Below are 24,419 nucleotides of genomic sequence, written 5' to 3' on the forward strand. Positions count from 1 at the left end.
CCTCTCTCTCTTCTCTTTCTCTCCTCTTCTCTCTCTCTTCTTTCTCTGTCTCTGTCTCTGTCTCTATCTCTATCTGTCTCTCTTTGTAAGTTGGGAATTTTGACAGGCTTCATCTCCTTTGAGGGCAGCAGATCCCAGTTGCCCCCTTTCTGTCCCCTCCAGCTTCCCTCTTTCAGGGGCCATCCTAGCTCCCTTGCCAAGTTCATCCCATTCTCTTGCAATGCAGGGTTCCCTGGCTGGCCTCCACACCACGGCAGGCAGCAATCTGGCCTCTCTCAAACTTGTCTGTGTTGAGCTGAGTTGGTCCTCAGGTAAAAAGCCCTCACTCCCTGGAACCCCAAGAGAAGTGGTAGGGGTGGTTGTGGGTGAGAAACACTTCTGAGGCAGGCCTACGTGTAGTTCCGGCCCTGGGGTTGCCCACAGCAGCAGCTTTGAGGGAGAACACAAGGTTCTTTTGTTGGTCCACTAGGACCCTCACAAAAACCCTGGAAAAACCAGCCAACCTTGAAATGATGCCCTCCCTCCAGAGGCTTCGTTCTTCCCACTTGTGCCTGCTCCTGTGGCATCTCCCTTCAGGTGCCTGTGATTATAAAACTTGGTGTTGTTCAGATGGGCGCCTGGTAAAGCTTGCTCTCCAGAAGGAAGGGTGCTCCAGGCTCATGAGGCAGTGTGGTACACTGGAGAGGGCTGACCGAGGTGTCACAAGACCTGGGTCCTCCATCATTGGCCTCCATCGATGGCCATTATGGCCCCTTCCAGACTTAGAACTATGATTCTCTGATCCCTTTTTTGTCAGAGTAATACGTAAGAGTTTTTTAAAAGTCTAAGTCAGGGGAGTGCCGCATGGGAGGCATGAATGGACATGTGGGGACTTTCAAGCTAGCTTTGACTTTCCCTGGTACCTTCCTGGTATTACGGACCAGGAGTAGGAAAGCTTTCAGGCAAAGGGACTGACTTTTCATGGCTTGAAAATGTTTCTTCAGGGACTCCCAGCCTTTCCACAGTCCGAAAATTCATGGAAATGTTAGTCATGATGATATTTAATTCCTAAGGCCTCTACTTGGCATCTTGAATGCACATGAAATGTCTCCCCTTCCTCCACAGTGGAGTTGGTGCCATGCCATGAGCACAGATATTAGGATTCAGAATTTCTCAAGTGTGTTCACCCAAAGATTGGTTTTCTGTTCTTGCATGGGTATGGGGAAGCTGTTCCCATTTTCTTTTCATTTTAAACCAAGTTAATTTTCTGACGCCACCTCCCCCATGTCTCTTGCATCTGTCCTCTTCTCTCCTTTTACATCATGACCACCCTAATCCGCACATAACGGTGATTACCCTGGTCCCCCACTACCCAGAAGTCATGTGTGTTACATTTGACCCTGCCCTCCCCCAGGATTCTCTGGTACCCATTAAAGGGACTTGAGGGATATATGGTCTTTGCCTTTGGCTCAAGCCCCTATGAATTATATTCCCTTAATTTCAGGGGGTCTCCTGCACCCCAGTTCTATGAAACCACTTAACAATCAGAAGGAATATTTGCTTCAAAGTAAACTCAGATCAAACAAAACATGCCCCCCTTCAACATGTCAGGGCATAAACCCCCCTTCCACAACCTTAGTCTTCAGGAGGGCTCATGTTCTGTACAGCATGGTCCCATCAGGTTCAAAGTCCAAAGCGCTCCCCTCACTCCCAGCTTTGATCCCCACAAAGTCTTCTCAGGACTATTCTTCTGGGCTGGCAACAGCATATGGCCTAGAATCTTGCCTCCAAGGTTACCATGGCTTAAGCTGTCAGGTCCAGGGACTCTACCATCTGTGCCTAGAACTGAGGAGAACAAACAAAGCAGGCCAAAAGTTCAAATCCAATTCTTAAGGCCATGGGGTGTAAGGGAAGAAGGGGAGAGGCGATCCTTGTCCCCACTCAGCTTTGTTCATGAAGCCCATGGTAAGAATGAATAGGACCTTCCCCCTTCTGGATGCAGAGAGGGACAGAGACGGACAGCCACGCAGAGAGACAGAGAGATACAGATAGAGACAGAGACTGCCCCAGCTTGGTAGTTTTAGACACAGCCTTTTCTGGCTCCACAGTCAGTAGAAAAGGCTGCTCCCATCCATGGCATAGGGAAACTGTGAGATATCTTCTCCTAGAAACCGGTCTCTGCCATCTTCCCCATGGCCGCCGCCATCTTGGGTGATCTGGACATGCCCCAAGCCCACATTCCACACAGAGTCGTAGCCTTAGAGCTGGAATTTGGACGTTGGTCACTTCTCATTTGACCTATTAGAAGAACTTCCAAGTTGAACTCCTACCTCCAGCCTCTCTTCTTTGATCCCCCCTCCCTACATTTGCCAAATTAATTTCCCTTCCTGGGATCTCACCTGGTCACCTCCTACTCCAAGATCTCCAGTCAGTGCCTCGACAGTGACCAAGTGCTTACTTAGATTAGCAGGCACTGTGCTCTAGGTTTTGCCTCTAGGAGAAAACATAATATCCTCAGCCTGGTATTTCAAACCCGGGACAACACGGCTCCCGCCGGCCTTTCTGTTGTTCCCTTGTTTAGGTTGAGTCTGACTCTTCATGACCCAGTTTCAGGCTTTCTTGGCAAAGATACAAAACATCTTGGTTCCCACTTACCTTTCCATCTTACTTAATATTTGCACACTCACTTCTACTCAAATTCACCTTCTGCTGTTGTTCAATCATGTCCAATTCTCCCTGTCCCCATTTGGGGTTTTCTTGGTAAAGATGCTGGAGAGGTTTGCCATTTCATTCTCCAGCTCATTTTACAGGTGAGGAAACTGAGGCAAATAAGATTAAGTAACTTGCCCAGGGACACCAAACTAATAAGCGTCTGAGGCTGGATTTGAACTAGAAGTCCCTTCTGATGCTACATACTTAACTGCAGAGGAAGGAGGGACCCAACACATTTCCCATTACTAGTCTAGTCTGTACAAATTCAGATAAGTCATTTTAATATAAAATTTGCTTTATGGTGAATAATAATAATCATAATAATCATCATTATTATTACCACAGTAATAATAGCTTAGCATCTTTATAAGATTTTAAGGCTTGCAAAATGCATATGTGTTATCGCATTTGATTTAATCCTCCTAACAATCCTTTGAGGTAGGTGCTATTATATTTCATTATCCCCATTTTACACAAGAGGAAACTGAGGCAGACAGAGGTTAAGAGACTTCCACGGGGTCACACAGCTAGGAAGTGTCTGAGGTCAGATTTGAACTCAGATCTTCCAGACTCGAGGCCCAGAGCTCTATCTACTGAGCCACCTAGCTTTCTAGAAGTTACTCAGTTGCTGCTATTCTGCATTGGAGGAGGGAGGGAAGCTTCCACACTGGGAATTCCTTCCTTTCTGGATTTCCTTTGTCACCCACATTTGGCAGGACCAAAAAGTATTATTTTCCTAGAGCTGAGTGGCTTCACCCCTCCCCCCACCAGGGTACCAGAAAGCAACTCACTCTTCCTCCCACGTTCCCCATTGTCTATGAATGAGTGACGGGAAATTCTTTTCTTAGAAGCACACAGTACTAGGAGTCACAAGGTAGATTTTCTCCTCAGGAGAAACATCTGCTGCCTCCTTTAAAGAATACCATGCTTGTTGGCCAAGGTATCAGTTAGAAACAAACAATGCTGACCCCCCGCAGGCGCTCAGAATTAGGGAAGAAGAGGAAGAGGAGATGGGGGTGGTGGTACACGCAGCCACATAAGAAAGGCTGGCTTTGTCTTCAGTGGACGCCTAGGCTTGAATATGGCTCCAGTGTTGACCAGCTGTATGAAGTGGGCCTTCCCTCTGTAGACCTCAGTTTCCTCTTCTAGAAAATGGAGGTAAGAATGCTTTCCCCCCATACCTCCTAGGGTAGAAGAATGAGCAACACTCTGTAAACGCCCACGGCATCCAGAAATGTGAACACTAAAATAGGAATCATTTCATTTTATTTTATTTTTTCAGAAATGTGTGACCGAAGAGTGTTTCTTCTTTGAACGTCTCGAGTCTAACAACTACAATACTTATCGCTCGAGGAAATATTCCAATTGGTACGTGGCACTGAAACGCACAGGGCAGTACAAGCTTGGCTCTAAGACCGGACCGGGGCAGAAAGCCATCCTTTTCCTTCCCATGTCTGCTAAGAGCTGATTGGCGCGGGGCCCTCAGTTTCTTCTTCCATTCCAAAAGGAGGCGGGGAAAAAAAAAAAGGACGGGAAAAAAAGAAGACACAAGCTTGTTTACTCATTTGGGATGACTTTGACCAAACAGTAAGCTTTTATTTACCGGGGGTGAGTTAAATTGTTGTGTCAATGTGGAAGGAAAACAACAGCACAACAAGCTTGGAGATTGCCTGAAGTGACTGATATGTCCATAGTGACACGTGATGGGCCTCCCTGGAAGGAAGCACTCCTCTTTTCTTGATTCTGGCTCCCTTTGTAAAAGAAACTTCTAAAGATGTGCACATTTTTAAACACATTCATCCTTAAAGAAATAATGTAGAAAAGACAGGTCTAGTGATCGCTCCCCCTAAGTCTATTACTCATTCATCTGTCCCATAGACTCTTTTTAAATTATTAAAGGATGTAAATGTGAATTTTAATCCATTCTAGCTACATTTTCACAGAGCTCTGGCAACTCCCTGTGATAGAGTTTATAGAACAGGCCTGTGTAGACAGAGGGGAGTTCCCGCATGGTGATGTCGATCTTCTCAAACCCTTCCCTGTGCCCGTAGAGCAGCAAATTTGCTACTTTGCGCGTGATGGGAGTTGTGTCGTCTGTTTGCGCGAGGTCTGTGAGATTCATCCACTCACACTTCAGGCACTCGTGCGGACAGAAGCTAATGTGGAAGGAAAGCGGCTTCAGCCGGCAGACGATGTACATATCTGACTTCCCGAATGCGTTGGGGGCCCCGTGTTGCTGCCTGATACTCAGGAGGGCTTTGAATTCCGACTTGATGCCAGTCTCTTCCAAAACCTCTCGAATAGCTGTGTCTCCTGGGGAAAAGAAAAGAATGTGCAACAGATCACATTGCGGGGGACACATCCTTGTGGAACGTGGTCCTTTGAGAGATCACAATCTGCTGCCACCTCAAAGGCCACATTCCCAATGCCAACCAGTGAAGTCTTCACATGCCTTTGGCCAAGAAGGAAGCCTGTGGGGACACCCTGAAAAGGATGAGACCTACGAATGACTTTCTTTTTTAAAGGATTTAATATTTCATTTTTCCCCAATTACACGTACAAACAATTTTCAACATTCATTTTTAAAACTGAGTTCCAAATTCTCTCCTTCCCTCCTCCCCACCTCCCTCATTTAGGAGGCAAACAATTTGATATAGGTTATACGTGTGTATATGTAAAACCTATTTCCATTAGTCATGTTGCAAAAAAAAAAAAAAAAGAGAGAGACCAAAATAAAAACCCAAGAAAAATAAAAAAAGCAAAAAAAAAAAAAGTCTGCTGCGATCTGCATTCAGACTCCATCAATTCCTTCTCTGGGGATGGATGGCATTTTTTATCCTAAGTCCTTCAGAGTTGTCTTGGATTTATAAATGACTTTCTTACAATACAACTGGGATTCTTTTCTGAAGCGGCTGATCCAGTGAATTGCCAGAGGAGTCAACCTCTGCAAATCTGGAACAACAGAGTGGAGACCTGGCTACTTATTTTAATGGATGAGAGGTCCACGTGCCCAATGCCCGTCCAAGCTTGGGTCATCTGCACCACGAGGGGAAAAGACACAATTTGTCCAGCCTTCATGAACAGATTCGGGTCCTCGTGGAATCTTAAAGCTGGAGAGGAACTTAGAGGCATTGTTTCACCCCAGATAAGGAAACTGAGGCCACAGGGAGGAAGGAATTTGTCTGAGGTTATGTATGTGAGCCGGGGCTAGAAGCAACATCTCCTAGCTCCTGGTTCAGTGATGTTTCTCCCACTACCAAATGCTGCTGTTAAACTGTTGAGTGACTGTTCTCTCCTGAGGGTCTGTTCTGACCTGTGGGGGAGGTCTCCATACTTGCTGGGTAGGCCAGCTCACGTCCTTTCTGTCTTTGGTTAATGGCAGCTCCTGCCTCCTTGCACCGTGTACCCCTCTTTAACCCAGGGCCAAGATTCCAAGGAACCCAAATGGACTTGAGCGAGACTAAAACACTCCATTGACTACTTATCTCACTGTTCAAATTTCTTTCTAGATAATAGTGTGAGTAATGAGCACTTTTTAAGTACAACATTGTTTTTTTTCTAACAACCTTTCTTAAATAATTGAAAGTAAATACGGTGGACTTCATTGTTAGACTCCTAGACTTTGAGCTACAAGAAATCTCAGAGCTGGTGTGGTCCAACCCTAGATAGTCAGAGATGAAGAACCAGACGAGTCAGTGACTTGCCCAGAGTCGGGCAGGTATGCGACATCAGAGCCCTAACGGGATTATTTCACTCCTGGGGCATAAATTCCTCCTTGCTCTGCACATCCAGCCCAGTAGTGACCTGTCCTAAGCAAACGTTCCTGGGCGGATTTGCCCCCGGGCTTCTCTTCTGTGACCACTCAAGGACCCTGGACACAGCTCCCCAGCACTAATCAATCCTGTTCCTTGGATGCCATCACAGGACCCCAAGAGCGAGTGTTAGGAAGGTCCTTGGAGGTTTGCTGCTCTTGAGCCCCATTTTATGGCTGAGGATAAAGGGGACCAGAGAAGGGAAATGAAGGCGATAGCTAGCATGTGGCAGAACCCCCTTCTCTTTCTTCGATTCCCATTGGCTGTAGGCATCTGGTTTCCTTTAAAATACTTTTTTCAATTGCTTCCACTGTTGCTGGCTGTCAAGCAATAAGGTTGTTGGAAAGCAGGCATGGAAGGGAGTGGAAGAAAATGTCTCACTTCCCGGCATCTCCCTGTGGGCTCTTCCTGGAAACTGTCTTTCCATCTCCCTGCCTTCCTTACTACTCGGTCTCCTGTTTCAGCAATGCTGGCAGAGGGGAAATTTGAGGGACTTAAGAGGCTACAGGATTTGGTCCCCACTTGTTAAATGGACCTGTAGGTTCCACTACATTAACTGCTATAATGAAGAGTCAACTGTAGGCCAAGACGTACTTAGAAATTACAGTCTTAAAAATAAGGGAAGAAATCCCAGAATATAATTTGGAAAACTCAATTCATTTTTTAAGGAGCAAAGTGGTTGAGTTTTCTTTCCTCATCATTCGAGGCCATGACACTCATTTTGATCTAGCTACACTTTATATCCTATATCTATGGATATAGATAAACTTAAACTACTTAAGCTACTCTTGACATTTTTTCAAGCAAAGCTATTTGTAAAAGCATTTAAAAGGTACAAAATCCTTTGCCGTAATCGTTTCTTACTACTCCTACCCAGAGAGATTGGCATTGAATTTATAGCCTTGGCCCTTGTATAACTGGAGGGTGAGAACTCCTGGGTCTGGGGCAGTGGGATCCTTGCACGTCTAAACAACCAAAATTCCAGATAATCAAGAGTCGGTTCTTTAACCAAAACGATAATGTTTAGTCTATAAAATGGACTGGGAAAATGAGAACAAGCAGGTGTTTGGGTGTCCAGCATGCATGGCTAATGCACAAGGATGGAACTCATCTGGGATAACACGAGGACGTCATGCCCTCCCATGGGAGAAAACTTCTCCCACAGCAGGACAGATTTCAGTTTTGCTTCAAAGTAAATTCCTCGATTTTCTTGTTCTGCTATTGTTTGTACAATTTTAATGTACTGTAAATTAACCAGAAAGAACATTTTGCGAGTCTGAAGAGCAAATGGAAAGCTGTCTTCTGTCATTATTATTATTATTATTATATTGTTGTTATTTTGCATACATAAGGTCAGGTCTATCTATGTTATGCCTTCTACGGGACGATGCTGAAATGATGATGACTGTTGTCCTTTGTGTTTTGTGATATGTATTTAACAATGATCGGGAAAGGGCTTGGTAGAATATATGTTTGCCCTGTTTCATGTGCACTGACATTCTTTGTGTGATCTGTCCCAGATGCTGCCTCATAATCTTGCATGCTGTTTGTCCTTCATTCTCCAAGAGGACCATGACATCAGGGAGATGATGCCATGACATGCAAGTGAATGGGATTTAAGCGAGGGAGGGCTGTGCAAAGTCATTAACCTCAGTTTCTCCTCCAGAGCCTTCTGGGTTCCAGATGTGGTTCCAGAGACCTCTGAGGCCACAAAATTCTTGGGGTTATTTTCTTGGCATTTCTTGTCCTTAACTAATCAGAGTTCCATTTGATTTCTAGGTTATTACTATATTCCAACACAATGTATAGAGATAGGGGCTAGACTTGTAATTTTGTAGATATAGGGGATTCCCTCTATCAGTCAACAAAGGTCTTTGTAATTTTGTCTTAGAGTGTTGTTGCCTAGAGCCTTGGGAGGGAAGTGACTTGCCCAGGGTCTCACAGGGGCAACTCCTCCCGGTTCCAAGGTCAGACCATTTTGTTCCTTTTTTATGTTCTGTCCTATATCACCCATTTATCTGGAGGCCCAAAGGGAATGGGGCATTCTGTGGCAATACATTTTCCAGCTCCCCTGAAATTTCTCCTTTTAAGCTCCAGAAACTTTTTTTAACTGAAATATTCCTAAAATATATTTTGCTTCCTTAAAGGGAGTAGCTGCCTAGGTTAAGCCATCTCTCGCACCTATTCTGGATGCTCGGCGTCGTCTTCTTTCCCATCAGTGATGGTCTTAGGAGTTAACGAGGGCTGTGTGCTCTGCTCTTGAGAATCTCCTACCATGGCTCTCCTTCTATTCTTGTCGCTGTCCAGGAACTGCTGCTGCCTAACTTCACAGGCCCGAGGGTGGACTCTCTCACTTAAAAGTCAATCGCATTGGCCTTAGGAGAACTCTTTGTTTCTCAGACAGCTTTCTTTTCCTTCACTCTAGACTAGAGGTTCTTAACCTGAAGTCCATGGACCTATCTGTAGATAGATTTCAGGGGTCCGATAACTTGGATGGGAAAAATTCCATTTTTTATGTCAATGTAACTGGTTTCCTCTGTTGTTCTATGCATTTTATTTTATGCAGTATTCAGAGAAGGGGCCCAAAGGCTTCCCTAGACCACCTAAGAGGTCCCCAGCACAAGCAAGGTTATGGGCCCCTGCTCAAGAAACTTGAGACCTGCAGATGCCTAATCTTTGGGTTAAGTGGGGGCCTTGTTGGGCATAATGATCCGTGTATGGCCAGCTCTTAGTTATCTGGGCTAATGGGAGGGCTCGGGAGTGTTGAAGATGCAGAAATCACTCACTGCTTGTCTTACTCCAGTACTTCTATTTGGATAATGGCGAATCATCTTCTAGGCATTCCTTACTCCAGATAAAACCATGTGCCTCCTCTATCTAGAAAGGAGAAGCTTGAAAGCTCTTCATAATTCCATTGGATTCAAAGGATCATAAACCTAGAGATGGAAGACACCACCCCCCTCATTTTGCAGATGAGAAAACGGAGGGACAAAGTGACTTTCTCATAGTCACACAGGTGACATGCCATATAGAGGCAGAACACGGATGATGCATTCGAGGCCTCCTTTCTAGAGCTCTGTACCAGTTCATTCTGAATGACCCAAAGGAAGGGTCCCAAGCAGAGGTGACCTCTTGGCCTGCCTTGTTCATTTCTTTCCTAGGGTTGACTTGGGGCCAACTAAGTGTGTTGGTAGCAAAATCCTCCTCCCTGAGCCTGCTACAGGCCAGGTATCCCTTTTATATTAACAAAGGATTTTAAGAATCTGAAAGCCAGAATTGCTCCTTGTAAACCCTCCTGCTTGCAGGTCGTTGAGAGCTGGTCATGGTAATAGATTAAAGATGAGTATATCTGGGTGACATGTTGGTATTGGAGCAGTAACAAGAAGGAAGTAGTTTTTCAAATGAAATCAATTTTAGGAACCCCTATAAATTGAAGTTGGAATATTTAGTCTTGAGGGAAGTAATACCAAGTGGATCCCTCCAATTTTTCACTGATGTATTCTAACTAGGATTTTAGTTCCAGGCCTGACACCATAAAATGGCCCTGGTCTTGGTGACTGATCATCTCTGAGCAGCCATCTTTTTTTGGCTAGACAATGGGGTTAAGTGACTTGCCCAGGGTCACACAGCAAGTGAGTGTTACGTGTCTGAGGCCGGATTTGAACTCGGGAGCTCCTGACTCCAAGACCAGAACTCTATCCACTGCACCACCTAGCTGCCCCTCTGAGCAGCCATCTTTCTTCAGGATTCCTCCATCCACTGCTCTGGAGGTTACTGGCACGAGGTATGCTTTGACCGGTGCCTGGCACACAATGGGAGCTGAACTGGACCAATTTCCCTGTCTGATTTCTGAGGGGAGAGTTATGTTCTCTCCTATATAGGTCTGCATGCCTATCTAAATGCCAGATTTAGATATGCCTATCTAGACTTTACTGACGGCTGTGCCTCTCTTTCCTGACCACCTTTCAAGGTCTTCAGGATTCTTTTATGGGCCACTTTTGGTTGGGTGGATCTGAGTCATAATAAGTGAAAAAATATGAATAAATAAATAAATAAACTCCAAATGGAACATGGATTAGGCAAACTGATTTAGTGTAATGTCCTAGGATTTTGGGTTTAGAACAGGAAGGAGTCTTAGCGGTCATTGAATCTAAGCCTCCCATTTTGCAGATGAGGAAAATGAGGTACCCAGAGAAGTGAAGTGATTTGCTCTGGGTCACACAGCTAGTTGGTATCTGAAATTTGAACCCAGGTTCTTCTGATTCCAAGTCCAGGGCCTTATTCACTAAGCCATGCAGCCTCAGCTCTGAGGACAGGGACTGTTATGATTTTGTAAAAGGCAAACAGAATTTGCCTTTTCTTTTACATCTAACCCAGAGCTAACTTCTCCATCACCTTTCAAATCCTATTTACTAGTTAAGCAGACCGGATGTTTACTGCTTGGATTTCCTTAGCTCATTCTAGGCCATTAAAAATAGAACAAGGCACATACCGATATCCTCTCCAGGCTCTGACAAACCTCCTGGAAACTTCCATGCATTTTTCATCTGAATTTGTAAACCAGAAAACAAAACAGAAAAATCAATATACTGTGTCTTTCCTGAAACCAATAGACAAAAAATAAAATAAAATTCAAACCCAACACCCATTGATTAAGATACCTGGGGGTGCTTGGTCGTTTGCCATTTTTATATACTTAGACTTTTCAACTGTTTATTTTTTGTAAGACCTTAATTATATAGAAATAGATTTTTTTTGAAACTGGGTCTTCCTATCTTAATTAGGCTAGAATTGCAGTGGCCAGTCCTACTCTACGGCTTCAGCCCAGGCTGGTTCGCCCTTCCTTAGCTTGGAGGCCCTGGACTTAGTGTAGACACCCAATTGGCTTTCACCCTCCTGTAGCTCAGAACTCCTGAGCTGAAGCAATCCACCATCCTCATTCTCCCCAGCAGCAGGGATCCCAGGCTGTTTTTGTTAATGTGATAAAAATTCTAGTATGACTCAAACCACGGAGGGAAACATCTACTGAATGTTTGCAATGATAGATATGTGTGTGTGTATATATATATATATATATGTATATACATAATTAAGTTTGCTGCTAGTTGACTAGTTAAAGAAACACGGAAATCTTGAGGCTGCTCTCATTAAGTAGTTTGTATAATGCTATATGTAATCACCATTGTATGCAACTTTTAAATGTCCCTTTATTCTATCATATAGTCACCAAAAGATGCTGATGATATGATGATTACTGTCCTATGCCTTAAGTGACTTTATATAAAAGTGTACTTGCTTTTTGTGGGTGACACAAATAAAACATTTATTATTTTATGTTTGTCACACGGACTGTCATTTCTTTCTTGCTTTTTGGGGGGTAGGGATGAGGAAAGGGGAACAAAGAGGTGGAGGAGGAGGAGTGAGGAAGATCAGGAGGGAGCAGAAAACAGTGGCTGGTGTATTAAGTCTAGAGGACCCCGATTTGAATTCTGGGTCTCTTAATTACTGAGTCAACAGTGTGCTAGCCAAGGCGCTGGAAGAGGCAAAGCAAACAGAAACGGGAATTCTGTATTCTGCCCTCCTCGGGCCCTATGTGGGCTTCTGTGCTTAGCCCTGAGTGCCAAGGTTTAAGAAAGATGTGGTCCCGAAGGAATCATGGTGAAAAATGTTATCCAGCTCCAGAGAAAGAACTGATAAAATTTGAATGCAGATCAAAGCATAATTTTTAAACTTTCTCTCTCTCTCTTTTTTTTTTTTTGGTCTGTGTTTTCTTTTGCAACATGGCTAATGTGGAAATATGTTTTGCAGGACTTCACACAGGACTTCAGATGGCTTGCCCTCTATCATCCCTACCCTCTCACTTATCTTCGGTCTCTCCCTGTCTGTTGGCTACTTCCCCACTGCCTACAAACACACCTCTGTCTCTTCCATGGTCCAAAAAACCCTCGCATGATCCACCCATCCCCCATAGCTATCATCCCCCATCTCTCCTGCCTTTTGTGGCTAACCATCTTGACAAGGCCACCATAATTGGTGCCTTTACTTCCTTTCATCTCTTCTCTTCTTAACTCGGGGAAGGCTGGCTTTCGACCTCATCATTCCACCAAAACTGCACTCTCCAAAGTTACCAATAACCTCTTAACTGCCATATCTAATGAATCTTTTCTCAATCCGAATCCTTCCTGACCTGCAGTCTTTGACTCTGCTGATCACCGTCGTGTCTCCTGAATGCTTTCTTCTCTCTGAGTTCCTAGGGCACTACTCTCTCCTGGTTCTCCTCCCATCTGTCTGACCACTCCTTCTTGGTCACCTTTGCTGCCTCTTCATTTAGGCTGCACCTGGTAACTGTGGGTGCCCCCCCAAGGTTCTATCCTAGGGCCTTTTCTCTTCTCTATCTCTCCTATTTTGTTTGGTGATCTCAGTACCCATGGATACAATTATCATCTCTATAGAGAAAATTCTCAATCTATTTATTTAACCCCATCTTCCAGTCTCATGTCTCCAACTGCCCACTGGACATTTTGAATTGGGATAGTAATTTGGAATGATACACAAAGTGCACGTCCTTTGACCCAGCTATGACAATCCTAGCCCTACACCCAAAAGAGAGCAAAGGAAGAGGAAAGGATCCTTTTTGCACAAAATATTTATAGCACCTTTTTGTGGTGGCAAAAAAACCCAAACCTGGAAACTAAAGGGATGCCCATCAATTGAGGAATGGCCTAATGAGTGTGGTCTGTGGATATGATGGAGTATACTATTGTGCTATAAGAAATAAGGAAAGAAGTGATTTCAGAAAGGCATGGGAAGACTTGTATGAAGTGATACTGAGTGAAGTGGGCAGATTCAGAACAATTTATGCTGTAACGTCAATATTATAACAGTGAAGAATTTTGAGGATTTTATAAACTGATGAAGAATGAATTCTGAGAAGAACCAGGATCACAATCTATACGATAACAATAACAGCATAAAAAAACCAATTCTGAAAGCTCTAAGAACTAAGAGTAGCACAATGGCTGTCAATGATTTCAGAGGACCAATAATGAAACGTGCCATCTGTGACAGTGGGATAGATTCAGAGAGCACGAGACGTTCGCTTTTGTAAACAACAATCAAGGGAACGCGCTTTGTTTGACTACACATATGGATTACAAGTAATTTTTCTTTTCTCCTTTTTTCAATGAGGCAGAATTTCTCTTAATTAAAATCAGTAGACAGGTGGAATCAGGGGAAGGTTACAGATGTGAAATGTTGCATGCCCTTTCAGATGAGATCATTCTATTATTAGTTTTACCTAACTGTTTTAATTTGTTATAAGAGATCACTCATGAAGTGGGAGTAATCTGTAAATGTTTGTCATGTAAAAAAGGGCATCAATAAAACTTAAAACAATTAAAATAAACATGTCCAAAATTGAACTCCTTATATTTCCCCCAAACCCTCCCTCCCTCCGCTTCCCTCTTACTGTGGAGGGCTCCACCATCTTCTCAATCAGCTAGGCTCACAACCTATGTTTCAGCTTCACTCTCATCCCCATCCTGCCCCCACCCCAATATCTAATCAGTTGTCAGATTGTGGGGATTCTCCCTTCACAACACCTCTCCTTTGACACTGCCATGACCATGGTATAGGCCCTCATAACCTCACTCCTGGACTAGTGAAGTAACCTGCTGGTGGGTCTGCCTGCCTAAGTCTTTCCTCACTCCACTCACATCCCTTATTCAGCCACTAAAATGATTTTCTTACAGCCCAGGTTCGACCATGTCACCTCCCACTCAATAAACTCCAGTGGCTTTCTATGGCCTCCAGGAGCAAATACAAGATGTTATTTGTCATTCAAGGCCCTTCATTACTTGCCCCGTCTGACCTCCCAGTCTTATACCTTACTCTTCAATCCAGTGACCCCAGCCTCTTGTCTGTTCCACCAATGAGACACTCCATTTTTTGGCTCCTGTCATTTTCTCTGGCTGTCCCTCATGCCTGGAATGCTCTCTCTCTTTAACTCTGCCTACTGACCTCCCTGGTTTTCTTTAATTCTCAATTAAAATCCACCTAATACAGGAAGCCTTCCCCAACCCTTCTTAATTCTAGTACCTTCCCTCTGTTAATTATTTCCTATTTGTCCTGTACATAGCTTGCTTTGTATACATTTGTTTGCATGTTGTCTCCTCATTAGACCGTAAGCTCCTTGAGGGCAGGGACTGTCTTTTGCCTCTTTTTGTATCCTCAGTGCTTAGCATGATTCCTGGCACGTAGTAGGCACTTAATAAATATTTATTGACTGATTGTTGATTGATTGACATTACAGGCACTGTGAAAGCATGTTATTTTTTAGAATAAAGGTAAAGACAGTTCTTGCTTTCAAGGAGCTTACAGTCTAACGTGGAGACAACATGCAAACCACTATGTACAAACAAGCTATAGACATGATAAACTGGAAATCAGCTGAAGGGAAGCACTAGAATTAAGAGGAATTGGGAGGGAATTCCTATAGAAGATGGGATTTTAGTTGGGACTTGAAGGAATCTAAGGAAGCCAAGAGGTGGAGATGAGGGGGCAAAATATTCCAAGCATGGGGCACAGCCATAGAAAATGCCTGGGGTGCAGAGACGGAGCATCTTGTAGGAGGAACAGCCCAGAGGCCAGTATCACTGGATCCAAGAGCACATAGTAGAGTGTAAGATAGACGAAGACTAGAAAGGTAGGAGAGGGCTAAGCTATGAAGGGCTTTGAATGCTAAACAGATTTTATATTTGATCCTGGAGGTGATAGGGAGTCACAGGGTTTTTATTAAATAGTGGCATGGCAGAATCAGACCGGAACTTCAGGAAGACCACTTTGACCACGGAGTGGAGGATGGGCTGGAGCCGGTAATGCCATGGCAAGGAGACCAATCAGTAGGCTACTGCAATGGTGTGAGGAGTAGGGTGTCTGCACTGTTGGTAGTGTCAGAAGAGAGATGGGAGCGAACATGAGAGATGCTAGGAGGTACAGTCACCAGGCCTTGGTAACAAATTGGATTTCAGCCATCAAAGTGATCTTTCTAAATCATAGGTCTGACCATTTTGGCTTCCCTTCATTTTCTCCATTCAATAAACACCAATGGCTCCTTACTATCTCCAGGATGACATATTAAAACCCTATGTTTGGCTTTTAGAGCCCTTCTTACCTTTTGAGACTTCTTCTATCTTACTCCCTTCTATGTACTCTGTGATCCAGTGACACTGGCTTCCTCAATATTCCTCTCATAAGACAACCTATCTCCTGACTCCTTGCATTTCAACTACCTCTTCATCTGTGCCTCCTGGCTTCCCTGGATTTCTTTAAGTCTCAGCTAAGATTCTACCTTCTGCAAGAAACCTTTCTGGACCCCTCTTAATGCTAATGTCTTCCCTTTGAGATTATCTCCAATTTATCTTGTAGAAAACTTGTTTGTACATAGTTATTTGTATGTTGTCTCATTCGACTCTGAGATCCCTGAGAGTAACAGACTGTTTTTTCTTCTTTCTTTGTATCCCCAGTGCTTAACATAGTGCCTGATACACAGTAGGTGCTTAATAAGTGCTTGTTGACTTGATTTGTTCCCCTTCTCTACAATTTGCTGACTTGATGGGAGTGGAAACCAGCCTTTCAAAATCTTTTTTGGCTAGGACTAGTGACTAATTTTCAAATGTACAAAAATAATTATTAGTGCCACCAGCAGGTGTCACTATCTGGCAAGGTTTGGAGGTTTAGGGTGAAAAGTGGAAAGCTAAAGGAAGGATCATTTGTTCTCTTCTCCTCTACCCTACCCCAACCCAAATTTAGAAATGTGGGCAAGGCAGATTTTCCAGACCACATCTTTCTCTTCCCAATGTGCAACCATCAACTAATGAAAAGAAATGCAAGGGAAGGTAGCCTAGCTGTACCAGATCTTAAATTGTATTATAAAACAGCAATCATCAAAACTACTTGGTACTGGCTAAGAAATAGAGTGGTGGATCAATGGAATAGGTTAGGTATGCGAGACCCAACAGTCAATGACTATACTAATTTACTGTTCAATAAATCCAAAGACTCCAGCTTCTGGGATAAGAAATCACTATTTAACAAAAATTGCTGGGAAAACTGGAAAATAGTATGGCAGAAACTGGGCATAGACCAACATCTTACACCCTATACCAAGATAAAGTTAAAATGGGTACAGGATTTAGATATAAAGACTGACACTATAAGCAAAGCAGGAGAACAAGGAATAGTTTTCCTTTCAGATCTATGGAGAAGGGAAGAATTTATGACCAAACAAGAGAGAAAGAACATTATGAAATGCAAAATGGATAATTTTGATTACACTAAATTGAAAAGTTTTTGCACAAACAAAGCCAATGCAACAAAGATTAGGAGAGAAGCGGAAAACTGGGAAAGAATTTTTACAACCAGTGTCTCTGATAAAGGACTCATTTCCAAAATATATAGAGAACTGAGTCAAATTTATAAGAATACAAGTCATTCCCCAATTGATAAATGGTCAAAGGATATGAACAGGCAGTTTTCAGAGGAAGAAACTAAAGCGATCTATAGTCATATGAGAAAAATGTTCCAAATCACTATTGATTAGAGAAATGCAAACCAATGTGCAACCCTAGAAGTATAATCATCCCTTGGTCAATGCCTTTATCCTGCCTCTGCTCCAGAGACAAGAAACCTCTCTGAGAGGCTTAGCAGTCCATACCACCTGAATCTGGTTCATCATTAATTGTATTAGTCTATGAGTGCATGGTCTTACGTCATGTGTTTATCTACCTTTGCTATTTAGGAGCTTGTAAAAATTCTCAGTAAAATCAAAACCATAAAGTATCATCTCAACTGGTCCAGTCCCAGCTAGAGACAGAAAATCCTAACATTATGGACAGAGGTTTAAATCTCTGACCTGTTTAATTCTGTGCATACTAAGCTTGTCATTGACATCTTCCTTTGCACACTCCCCCTTGCCTACAATTAATTAAGAGATGTGAGTCACAGTCACTTATGATCACTATGTCACTGTTTATAGGTGACAAAAATCATGAAATAAAAACAGCTTAGGGAAATAGTTAAACACATGGAAAATGCCTTTCTTCAAGAGGCACCAGGGAAAGGAAGGGAATTAAACCTTTACTGTATTTTTGTGGATCCCAAGGAGTGACCTCATTCAAGCAGTGCAGTACTTTCCAACCACACACCCCAGAGGTCTTTGTTCTAGAGAACAGAAACCTGGCACCTGGAGGCTGCTCAGCCTTCACAGATTTCTCTCCCTCTATCCCTGATTGCCACTGTACTGTGGCTGCCACACTCCCCCAATGCTGCCTGTTGTTCCAATCTCAGTTGCCATAAAGAGCAGCTCTCTGTCTCTCTCTCTCTCTCTCTGTCTCTCTCTCCTCTTTTTCTCTCTCTGTCTCTCCTCTTTTTCTCTCTCTCTGTCTCTCTCTCTCTGTCACACACACACACACACACACAGAGTCCAGTTCAAATATCCTCAGTGCTACAGAAGTCCATCCCCAACCCTGAACTCAAGATGTTTCTCATCCAGTACAGAGAGAAAATGGTGCTGTCTATCTGAGATTATAATTTGATGAGTCACAACCTGGTTTCAGAACCTTCTGCTACCCCTAGAGAAAGTTCTAAGATCTGGGTTTTTAAATATTAGTATCAGAAGTACATAGACTCTATAAGAAAGCACTGGGTTTCTGGTTTCACTGAGAAAGGGAGCCTAGTTTCCACAGAATCCCCTTTTCTGAAAGTCTCACCACAAACCACTTTCCAAGAGAGAAATTTTATAAGGAGGCAGGAAAATCAATTCCCTTGATAAAAAAAGTTTTAAAATTTTCATGCCTCTTTGATTATAGGTGGATTGCAATCTTCTTTCAGTCAATTTTAGGACACTTTGCATTTGGAGACAAGCATTTTTTGGGAAAAAAAGAAAATCTTACAGTGGATAGAAAAAAAGGCTGAATTTGATTCAAGCAAAAGACATCGGCCCTCTTCCCAGTGCAGAATGGAATTGGACTTTGGCCTGGAAAACAGTTGTGATGTTTACTGTTATTTCTTTTAAGACATCTATGTACCTCTCAAAATTGATTCTGTATTTGGGGACCATACTATCACCAGACAGGTGTCTTGGTCTCATGGTTTTAATAAATAAAATCATAGGACTGGTTAACAGAGGAGTTATTAGCATGCTTTCTTACTATAACTACTAAAATATATGAATAATAATGGCTAGCATTTACATTACTACTACATGCCAGGCAGTGTACTAAGAGCTTTATAATAACTATTTCATTTGATCCTCATAGTAGCCTGAGAAGTAACCCATCTTATAGTTAAAGAAACTGAGGCAAACAGAGGTTAAGTAACTTGCCCAAGGTCACATAGTTATTAAGTGTCTGAGGCTGGATTTGTTAAATCAGATCTTCCTGGCTCCTTATCTACTGGGCCATCTAGAGGTCTAACATGCCTACATGAACTTAAATATTACAGCATACTAAGATTAAAGTTTATTTTTTAAAAAAGCATGCTAAAAAAATCTTAATTCTCTCGTTAAAGTAAAATTTGGTATCTCTTACTAATCTTAATCAGTTATTGCTAAATTTAACCTTGGTCTTATAACTAGACTTGAATTGCACTTAGCACAGTACCTGGCACATAGTAGGTGCTTAGTAAGGGCTAGTTGTCTGACTATCTTGGAGTCAAACACCTCTGGGCTTGAACATGGGTCAATTAGTCAATCAATTGGTCACTAACAGCCTGCCTCAGTTAAAGAGCCCAGTATTTTCTCTGAAATATAACTTTTGAAAACAACATTGAAGCAGAAATGGAAAAATCCTAAAGGCAATATTCTCGTAGTAGCAAATAATGGTGAATGAGCTAAGGCTGAAATGTCAATCAGTGTTGCTAGAATCAGATTAAAATATAATTGGGAAATATTTGACAAAACAAATAAAAATACAATAGAGCATGGATGATGTTAATCTGTGGTTTTCTAAGTCAATATGCAGATCCTTACTAAGGTTTAATATCGTGCCCCCCCCACCATTATTTGAGTTTGATACCACTGGGTCCCTGTGGAAGATATAAGTGAGATGATGGAAGGAAGACAGGAATCAGTGGATGGCAGCAGATAAATAATGGTAGTGAAAGTGAAATTTGCTTAGTTCTCAGGAAAAGACAGCACTTGAGGCCAGTGTTTATTGGTTATCTATCTATATCTCATTGACCCACATCTATCAGGAAAATCCAAGATAGGGATTAAGAATTCTAGCTTTCTGACACAGGTAAACATTAACCTTGACATATTCACTGCACACTTATCACAGAACCCAAAAATCTAAGATCTAGAGTGAGAAGGGACCTCAAAGGCTATCCTGTCCAACCCCTCATTTTATAAATGAGGAAACTGAGGTCCACAGAGATTAAGGGATTTGACCAAAGTCACACAGATAGTGTCAGACACCCTCAGGATTTGAACCTTGATCCTGTGATTCTAGGGTAATATTCTCTGAAGCTCTGAAAGTAAATCAACCTTAGTCATGTTAGGGATTCTTGGAAAGGATCAAGGGGTGGTCCATGATCTTTACTGTATTTCCTCCTCTCCCCTAAGTCCTCCAGACAATTCTGTTTCCCTGGAAGCTGAAACCAGGTTCGGCATTGGCAGCTGAAGACTTTGGCCAAGAGTTAATGGAGACAGAAGACCTGGAATACCAGAGGATGGGAATGGATGGCTTCAAATCACTTCACATTTGAAACTCTACAGCGTCAGAGGTTGGGCTTGAACCCAGATTTTCCAGACTTTGAATCCAGCTTTCTATCCATTCTACCAAGGCCTTCCAAGTTTCGATTAGAGAATGTTTAACGAATTAGGGAACAGGGCCAGGAAATGTGCTGAATAGAACCTTTTGGCTACTTCGACCATTCACAAAAAGTAATGCTTCATCAGTTTTGCAGGTTCCTTTCAAGGGCTAGCAGTACTGAGTGAACCTGAGCCCTAGAGATCTGTCATGTCTACGACGGTGACTCAGGCTCAATGGCCTCAGCTATGTTAATATATCTTCTAAGACAACAGAGGGTGGGTCCCCCCAGATTTAAAGAGAGGTCGCTTGGGTCCAAATCGCAGCTTTGCCACAGAGTCCCTGTGGGACCTGGGCTGAATCACTCCCTTCCTTGGTCCTCAGTTTCCTCACTTGCAAAGTGGCTCCAGGCTTCTTTCCACCTCTGAATCTATGATCCTTTTATGAGCCTAAAAACTGAGCCATCTTGGTTGAGTGAGACGGGCCTGCCCTGGCCACTGGGGAATTTCCTTCTGACCCGAGTCACTCTTTCATGACATAATTTAAACACAGGTTTATTTTATGTGAATGTCCACGTTTTGCTAAAGGTGTAATGACATAAATTCTTGGCTGGCTGATCTACCCTGGGAGTCTGGCTAGAATGGGATGAACCAGTTGTGGCAGCGAGGTGGCCTGTCTCTGGGCGGCCTGTCTCTGCTAAACTCCTCAGTGAAATGACATTTGACAAAGTCATTTCCCAGGCAGAGTAGCTATTTTTAAACCTCAAAGGTCTATATCCTTCTTTAAAACAGAACAAAATACCCATAGCTAAACAGACTAACTCCCTGTCTTACCTTAACAAGGAATTTGGTATAGATATTTTATATCATGAGACAGACAGACATGCAAATGCATATGAAAAAAAAAACAACTCAATCTGTCATTTTGTAAATAGTACTCCATGAGACTACTCTTATAAATGTCCTTTTTATTATTATGAACCTGATAAACATCAATATGCATGAACCATACAAAGAACAGAAAAGGACTGAATATGAAACCACAAATCTCTGTAATTTTTCTAACATTTGTAAAGCACAATAGAATTGCTAACTCATATATATACACATATATGATATTTTATAAGTTTTAATAGCTTAATCTGTGCTATGAATTTTGAGATACTGTGTGAGGATATAAATGTGCATGTATGTATCTATCTATGTATATATCTATATCTATGTCTATATATCTATATACGTATATAAATATATAGGTTTGTATCTATATACCCGTGGCCAAGTCTTAGTGTAGTTTTAGATATTAAAGCTTATAAATAATATAAATAATACGATCTAGCATTTATATAGTATATGTACAGTGTGTATATACATACGTGCACATAAATATACACATGTTTGTATATATATTAGTGTATATGTAGGTGTATGTATGTAATACACACACATACACATATACTATCTATATATCCAGATATTCTTTCCAAATTAACCAAAGGAATTAGGGAAGAAAAGATTATTAATTAATTTGTAGGCTTTTTAAAATGTGATCACATACACAATCTACGTGGGTTTAACACACACCGACCAATAGTCATAGCTCAAAAAACAGGCTGTCTTGACACTGGCTGAGCCCTTTCAGTTTGGACCGGCCCATAGAGCCAACACTCTACATAAGTAATTTCAGATGGGGTACCTGGAACTGAAGATCAAAACCTTTGCTCTGCTTGCTTGAGCTGGAGTGAAGTCAAGAGTGATAATTGCATAGAGCTTTCCCGGTGAGGCTCGGAATAGGCCGTCCCTAGGGAGCTAGGATCGCCCCTCACACTCCCAGTATTTGGGGAACTCGTTCTGGGGTTCATCCCATTGTATCTCTGAAGCACTGAGTTAAGGAGGGACCGGGGAGTCATCCTTGGGTATCCAATGTCTAAAAGGAACATTTATTTTGGGTGTTGGCTCGTCAAGTCACTCAAGACTAGGCCAGTGTGTTTGGCAGCAACCTGGATTTTGGCCACCATGTATACAGACAGACACAAAACACAGAATTACATATAAAAAAAGCTGAATTGGATTCTTTTAACCATACAATGAGGTAGCTACTACACTAGAATACCTTGGTAGACTAAATAAATGAATGGGTCTGTTGGGAAATAAGTTAGATACTGGGAAGGAGAATATATGCATCCTTAACTATTAAATTAGGATTCTTAACCCCCAACCCTCAAGTTCATGGAGCCCAGGGTAAGCAAATGTAATTAGGTATGCATGTAAAAACATACATGTAAATATATATATATATGCAAAAATATATAAACGTATTCATATAATATGTAAACACACACATATATGCGTGCATTTACAATTTATAAATTATGTATAATATATAGATACTTAAAGCACACATGGTGGGGTGGGGAGCAGCTAGGTGGTGCAGTGGATAGAGTATTGGGCCTGGAGTCAGGAAGACCTGAGTTCAAATATGGCTTCATTTACTAGCTGTGTGACCCTGGGCAAGAGATTTAACCCTGTTTGCCTCAGTTTTCTCATCTGTAAAAGGAGCTGAAGAAGGAAATGGCAAATCGCTCCAGTATCTTTTTCAAGAAAACCCCAAATGGGGTCACAAAGAATTAGATACAACTGAAAAACAAAAACAAAAACAAAAAAACAACACGTGTGTATATATACATATATATTTGTAAATACATGTATATTTTTAATGCATATGTATGTATGGCTTATCTGTGTATAGTTTAATCTAAAAGTTTAATAGTTTAATTCACACTATGACTTTTGGGACACTGAGCATATAAAATATATATGGATATAGTTTATATGTGCACATATGCATTTATATGTAAGTATATATGTATACACACATATTTGTATATACATACATATATATGTGAGTATTTCAACACAATTGGTTCTCTTTGTAATTCTATGTACTTTATTTTATGTACTTAAAAACATTATTCTCAGAAAGGGTCTATAGTGTTCACCAGTTTGCTGAAGGGTTCCTTGTCACAAAAAGAGTTAAGAACACTTGTTTGTTAACAACTAGAACCAGAATTGAAGGCTACCTCAAAGGCCCAAGCTATGTATGATGATGCAGTGAGGAAAAACAAACAAAACATAAGAAAAAAATTGAGATGGTAGGATGAAAATTGTTTATGTCAAAGTAAAATGGTAATGACTGTAATTATTTGTATTTAAAGTACATTTGTACAGAAATGAGAAATTGTAGTAAATTATCATAAAATTATAAAAAAAAATTATGTCAGTTGATAAGCTCAGGCTTCTAAAAGGTCCTTTAAAAAGTTAACCCCAGTCCCTGGGTACATGGCATCTCCGACAATGAATACTGAGGTTTCAAATGCTCAAAACTGATTGAGTTAATATTTTCCTAATGAAAGACACAGACACATGCAAACACACACACGTCTCGAATTGTTCTAGACAACAAAACCCTTCAGGTGTTTGAATTTCCTTCACTTTCTAATGTGATATCAGAGTAGTTTTATGCCTTTTTCATTTCCAGGAAATTCTAGATTCATCTGAGAGACACATTGGTTAGTATGTATTACTGCAATCTCATTCCCATCCCTGGGTCTGAATTTTGCCAGATTGTTTAGACTTGTTGTTGTTCAGTTGTTTAATTGTGTTTGACTCTTTGTGACTTTGTGGATTATAGCACACCAATACTGTCCATGGAGTTTTCTTGGCAAAGATACTGGAGTGATTTGCCATTTCCTTCTCCAATTCATTTTACAGATGAGGAAACTGAGGCAAACAGGATTAAGTGACTTGCCCATGGTCACACAGCTACCAAGTATCTGAGGCTGGATTTGAACTCAGATCTTACTGACTCCAAGCTTGGTGCTCTAGCCACTGAGCTACCTAGCTCCCACCTGTTTAGACTGCGGAGTCCCAAAATACTCTCGAGTCTAATCTCCATCTGAAGTAGGATCCCCTCTGTAGCACCACCAACAAGTGGTCATCTTGCAAACCATGAAGAATTATATAAATGCTTTCATCATCATCATCTTCATCATCATCACAGTCATCATCCTCATCCTCATCACCATCTGTCTTCATTGTCATCACCATCA

General features: G+C 41.9%; 2 protein-coding genes across 2 annotated transcripts in view; one reads left to right on the forward strand and one right to left on the reverse strand.

Moving 5' to 3' along the window:
- The window catches only part of FGF2 (fibroblast growth factor 2), a 61,030-nt gene extending 56,848 nt beyond the window's left edge, over positions 1 to 4,182 (forward strand). The window contains exon 4 of the mRNA XM_027853771.1: positions 3,974 to 4,182. Coding sequence (XP_027709572.1) covers positions 3,974 to 4,159 — 186 coding nt within the window. The 3' untranslated portion in view covers positions 4,160 to 4,182. The remainder of the gene's footprint in view (positions 1 to 3,973) is intronic.
- A 404-nt stretch (positions 4,183 to 4,586) lies between these two features.
- NUDT6 (nudix hydrolase 6) overlaps positions 4,587 to 24,419 on the reverse strand; it is a 43,334-nt gene continuing 23,501 nt past the window's right edge. The window contains exons 4-5 of the mRNA XM_027853673.1: positions 10,996 to 11,050; positions 4,587 to 5,004 (exon numbers count right to left, since the gene is read on the reverse strand). Coding sequence (XP_027709474.1) covers positions 4,607 to 5,004; positions 10,996 to 11,050 — 453 coding nt within the window. The 3' untranslated portion in view covers positions 4,587 to 4,606. The remainder of the gene's footprint in view (positions 5,005 to 10,995; positions 11,051 to 24,419) is intronic.

Source organism: Vombatus ursinus, unplaced genomic scaffold, assembly GCF_900497805.2.
Source record: "Vombatus ursinus unplaced genomic scaffold, bare-nosed wombat genome assembly UNPS02010193.1, whole genome shotgun sequence".
NCBI classification, from domain to species: Eukaryota; Metazoa; Chordata; class Mammalia; order Diprotodontia; family Vombatidae; genus Vombatus; species Vombatus ursinus.